This window comes from Morus notabilis, unplaced genomic scaffold (genome assembly GCF_000414095.1).
Source record: "Morus notabilis unplaced genomic scaffold, ASM41409v2 Scaffold2051, whole genome shotgun sequence".
Lineage (NCBI taxonomy): Eukaryota > Viridiplantae > Streptophyta > Magnoliopsida > Rosales > Moraceae > Morus > Morus notabilis.
The window spans coordinates 14,138-19,721 of NW_010359792.1; the positions used below are offsets into that span (position 1 = coordinate 14,138).

Sequence of the window (5,584 nt, forward strand, 5' to 3'; positions counted from 1 at the left end):
AAGGTAAACCACATTCAACCTAACAAATATTATCAATTTATTTAAAAACATAGCTACAGATTATTCCATTTTTCCAGTCCTGAATCAAGAACAACAAGACAATCTACAAAACGCCCAAGAACAAGGTATTATAAATATTTTTATACTATTTATTTCATAATTTATATTTTAAACGCCTTTATTTCTATTAGTGCTTATATTTACAACTCTTTTTTCCCTTTCTAATACTTGCAGCTAATAAAAATGAACTACTCAGGAACAATAACGACATCGTTCTTTATCCTGTACATTATGTATATATATAAATATTAAAAAAAATACTATATATGTCTGTATAAATATGTTTATACAAATTTTATATTTATCATATAATACAATACTATATAATATATGTATATATATTAATGTATTTTCATTACAACTGCCATTGCGTTATACTACATTCCGCGGCAACGCGCGGATCTCACACTCGTTTAGTACTTAAAGAAATGAATTTTTAAAATATAAATTAGATTTTTCCGCATAAATTATAGTAAAGAAAGTTTGAGAAGTTGGGTTGTTACATAAAATCAAATAGAAAAGAATTGGTGAATTAAAATAATAAGTTCAATAGGAAGGATTGATTTTTTTTTTTTTTTAAGTATATGGAGATTGTAATATAGGATAAATAAAGTATTGAGGTATGTTTGTACAGGTTAAGACATACGAAAAGATAACTGTTTAACTGATTTCGCATGAGAGAGATTTTATAAGTAGCTAAATAATGCAATATAAATGTTAATAAGAAGGGAAAAAAAAGATATCAGCCAATCAAAAATTTACATAATAAAATTGATTACAAGAATTACTTTTAGAGAGAGAGAAAAGAAGTGGACTATTCATATATTTATTCAAAAAAATAGAAAAAAGATTTTGGTAAACTTTGAAGTCCGACAGTCATACAAGTTCAGTACATGTAATTTTTTTTTTATATATTTCTGTATAACATTGTTCATTGTAGTACTCAATTTACATGTGTTAGACTATATATTTTACATTACACTTAAAGAAATAGTGTTATACATGCAAAAAATGAGGTTACATACCAGTATAGAAAAAGTTATATATACCCAAGTACATGTAATTAGGTAGTTGGAGCACGTGAACATACAAGATATATACATGCCATTAGAGAATTTTCTAGTTCGCGGGGACTTTATATAAGGTTTTTTTTTTAACTAAATATAAATGCCCCCGCAAATGACTTTTTTGTTTATTCCTACAGCTTTACTTTACTTCACTTTTTCTTTATGTTTATTTTACTAATTACTCCTAACATTCTTTCCCTTATACTATGTTTTCAATAATATTGATAATAGTGTTAATTTGCAACATTTTAAAATATGAAAACTTGTCACGAACAATAATAATATGATGTCTTATTAAGTGATATTACAAGTTTAATTTATTTCTTATTATTATTTTACTTTATAAACTATCTTTAATTTTCCCTCAAGTTAATCTCTTGCTTCAGTTCGTCAACAAGAGTGTGTCATACTCACATCTTAGCTTTACAGTGTCAGCAGCCTCCGTAGGCATATCATATCTCTCTCAAATTCTCAATCCGCGAAAGAACAAAAATGAAGCTCCGCTCCACTCTTCTTCTTCTCTGCTTAATCTTCTCCTCTGTACTTTTCTCATCACAACTATCACTAGCCGTAGAAGAAGAAGAAAACCCAGAAGCGATCATATCAAGGTTCCAACAATACCTCCGAATCAACACCGCCCAACCCAGCCCCGACTATGCCGAAGCCGCCGATTTCATCCTCGCACAGGCCAAATCCCTCTCTCTCGAATCCCAAACTCTCGAGTTCGTCAACGGAAAGCCTCTCGTCCTCCTCAAATGGCCCGGCTCCGACCCTTCTCTCGCCTCCATCCTCCTCAACTCCCACACCGACGTCGTCCCCGCCGAGCCCGAGAAGTGGACCCACCCCCCGTTCTCCGCCCACCTCGATTCCCGCGGCAACGTCTACGCCCGGGGCTCCCAGGACATGAAGTGCGTCGGTTTGCAGTACTTGGAGGCCATTCGCCGCCTTAAGGCCTCGGGGTTCCGCCCTATTCGCTCCGTTTATCTCTCGTTCGTTCCTGACGAGGAGATTGGCGGCCATGGTGGCGCCGAGAAGTTCGCCGAGTCTGATGTGTTCCAGAGATTGAATGTGGAGATTGTGCTTGACGAAGGTACTTTACTGCTTTTTTACTTGCAAGCTATTTTTGTTGTGATTAGCACTCAATACCAAACTCCGAAAGTAAATATTGCTATTATCATTCTCTGTTTGTTTGTTTGTTGGAGAACCATCATTCGACAATTTAAGGCCAAATTGTAAATAAGAATAAAAGATCATTAATTCCATTTTTTATGTTTACTTGTAATGGAACAAAACCCCATTCACGTTTTAGTGTTTACTAACTTTAGAATAGTAATATTTTCAGTGTAATTCCGAGAAGATCCATTAACAGTTTTGGAATGGGGTATGAAGTATGAGACCAAAAGTGGAAAGAAGAGTGAGCTGGTAGGTAAAATGTTAAAATGATTATGGTCTCATGGAATGTAAGAGGTTTGGGGTCGAGGAGAAAGAGAAGTATGATTAAAGAGAATTTGACAAAGATAAATCCAGATATGGTAGTTTTACAGGAAACAAATTGTTGGAGGATAGGGTTGTAGGGAGTCTTTGGAAGAGGAGATTTATAAATTCGGTTAGTTTACCATCAGAGGGCAGATCGGGGGGGATTTTAGTGTTATGGGATGTTAGATCAATCAGATTAATGGATACTTTAGTAGGGTCTTTCTCAGTTTCAATTAAAATCCAGAGAGGGGAAGATTTTTGGTGGCTATCGGGTGTTTATGGAAAAGCTCCATACAAGGATAGAAAGTGACTGTGGGAGGAGTTGGCTGGTCTTCAAGTGATCTGTGGAAATAAGTGGTTTTGGGAGGGGATTTAAATGTGATAAGATTCTCACATGAGAGATCACCGTGCTCCAGAGATAGAAAAAGTATGAGGACTTTTGATAACTTCATCCGAGAGGGAGACTTGGGAGATATAACACTAGCCAATGCAAAATTCATATGGAGCAATTTCAGAGATATGGAGGTGAAGAGTAGATTAGTTAGGTTTTTGTTTTCGCCAGATTGGGAGGCGGACTTTCAAAGTGTGTGGCGGATAGAGGGAAGTGGAATGACATCAGATCATTTCCCACTGATTTTAGACACTAATCCGGTTGATTGGGGGCGTAGTCCATTTAGGTTTGCGTACATGTGGTTAATCATCCGAGGTTTCTAGAATTCTTTCGAGAAAAATGGGCGGATTTGAAATTGGGAGGGTGGGAAAAGGATACGAGTTTACTGGGAAGCTGAAAAGGTTAACAGGTTAATAAAAGTTTGGAATAAAAAAGTCTTTGGAGATACAAGATTGATGAAAAATGAGATTGTAGCGAAAATAGACCAGCTGGATAGAAGAGAGGAGAACATAGGACTCTCGGAGGGAGAAAAAGTGGAGTGGAGGTCTTTGAGGAATTCACTTGAGGAATAAATCTTTAAAGAGATGATTTCTTGGAGACCAAGAATGAAAACCAGGAGGGTGAAAGAGGGAGATTTGAACTCGAAGCTATTTCATAGTTTAGTTCGGAATCGGAGAAGTAAGAGTCGAATTGTGAATTGAGAAGGATAATGGAGAGGAAGTGGACAGTATTGATGGAATTGTGGAGGAAGTAGTTTCTTTTTTTGATAGTCTCTACAAGGATGAGAATACAAATCAGTTGAATTTAGAAGGAATTGATTGGCATGAAATAGAAGCAGAGAAGGCAGCTTGGAATGAAAGACCATTTGAGGAAAAGGGAATTAAAGAGGCAGTAATGTCTTGTGATAGGGAGAAGTCGCCGGGACCAGATGCTTTCTCGATGGGTTTTTATAAAAAATGCTGGGAGTTTGTAAAGGGAGATTTGTTGAAATTTTTGGAGGAGTTTTACAGGAATGTGATGGTGAACAAGAACACAAATCAAACATTTTGCTCCTATTTGTTTCAACAACTCAAACTGTTATTTAGGATTTAAATCTTAGTACATGATTCAAATTGGTGTTTGGGAGAGGAAAATTCAAGAACAATTCAAACCATTAACAATGGTTCAATGACAACTCAAATTGTTAATTTTAGAATTCATCTCCCCCCCAAATTCTAGCAATCCGAATTGTTGTCAATAGTCCAATAGTTCCAGATTCTACTTTTTCTCTCTTCAATTTCAATCTTAAAAATATCATAACTTCTTCGTTTTAATTCCGATTGAGATGACTTTTTTTTAATGTGTTCATAATGAAGAGAGGAACAAATCCCCACCCTTATTGCATATTTTTTAATGTCATTTATAATGAGGTTTTATAAGATTTGTTACAAAACTCCAATGACAGTCTTCAACACTTTATCCAAACACAGTTCAGATTTTATTCTCAATTCAAATTACAATTTATTTACATGTCCAAACAACAGTTCGGATCACAGTTTGAATCACTACGAGTGCGTTTGATTAAAGGATTCGTGCCATAGTTCGAATTATGGTTCGTGGCTCGCTACAGTGTTTTCTCTTACAAAAAACACAGTGTTTTCTCTTACAAAAAACACAGTGTTTTCTCTTACAAAAAACACAGTGTTTTCTCTTACAAAAAACACACGTAAATTGAGAATAGTTCTGAATCATGATTATGAATCCATCAACCAAACGTACTCTACATTTCATATTATACACTTCTAACCAAAAAGGTTCAAATCTCCACAGTTTGAGTTGTTGAACGAAACAAACCCTTTATGTCTCATTCCACAGAAAGAGGACTCGAGGAAAATAAGGGATTTTAGGCCGTTTACTTTTGCCTCGAGCCTTTACAAGATCATTGCAAAAGTTTTGGCGAATCGATTGAGACAATTTATTGGGGAGACAGTTTCTAAGAGCCAGAGTGCATTCATTAAGGGAAGACAAATTTTGGATGGAGTGTTGATTGCAAATGAAGTGGTGGAAGAACATAGAGCTGGAGGTAAATGATAAGAACAGAGTATTGTTCCCACAGAAACGAATCAAGAAGAATGAAAATGTAATCTTTATTGATTAACCAAACGAATTACAGACTAATCTATTGATACTCTCTCACACCCTTGCTCAGCCTTAGCCAAGACTTCCCAAACAGACTCCAGTAATTTCCTAGCTCTCTAATCCCACCTCTGGCCTATTTATTCCCTACTCTTCCTTCCTCACGACAACCCCCCCTGTACCCCCCCGCAATGTACAATCCTCAGCTAACTAACTACTAACGACACTCCTAACTCCACGTCACTCCCTCTTCCCTTTCCTAACATAAACCTGTCTAAGCAACGGTTTATCAGCCTTATCGACTACTCCGCCCCCCAAAAAAGTCACCTTGTCCTCAAGGTGAAATTCAGGAAACTGTTGTTGAATGACATCGAAAAGTTCCCAAGAAGCCTCAAAGTCCGGCAAGTGACGCCACTGAAGCAAAACCTCCAACTGCCTAGTCACCGGGGAAAAACGAGTGGCTAGTAGTCTCTCC

General features: G+C 36.4%; 1 protein-coding gene across 2 annotated transcripts in view; it reads left to right on the forward strand.

The window, feature by feature from the left end:
* Positions 1–1,487: 1,487 nt before the first annotated feature.
* Positions 1,488–5,584, forward strand: part of LOC21386492 (aminoacylase-1) — a 17,493-nt gene continuing 13,396 nt past the window's right edge. Inside the window, exon 1 of one of the 2 annotated variants that reach the window (XM_024163601.1) lies at positions 1,488–2,217. In XM_024163601.1, coding sequence (XP_024019369.1) covers positions 1,620–2,217 — 598 coding nt within the window. In that variant the 5' untranslated portion in view covers positions 1,488–1,619. The remainder of the gene's footprint in view (positions 2,218–5,584) is intronic. The other variant, XM_024163602.1, reaches the window with a different exon arrangement.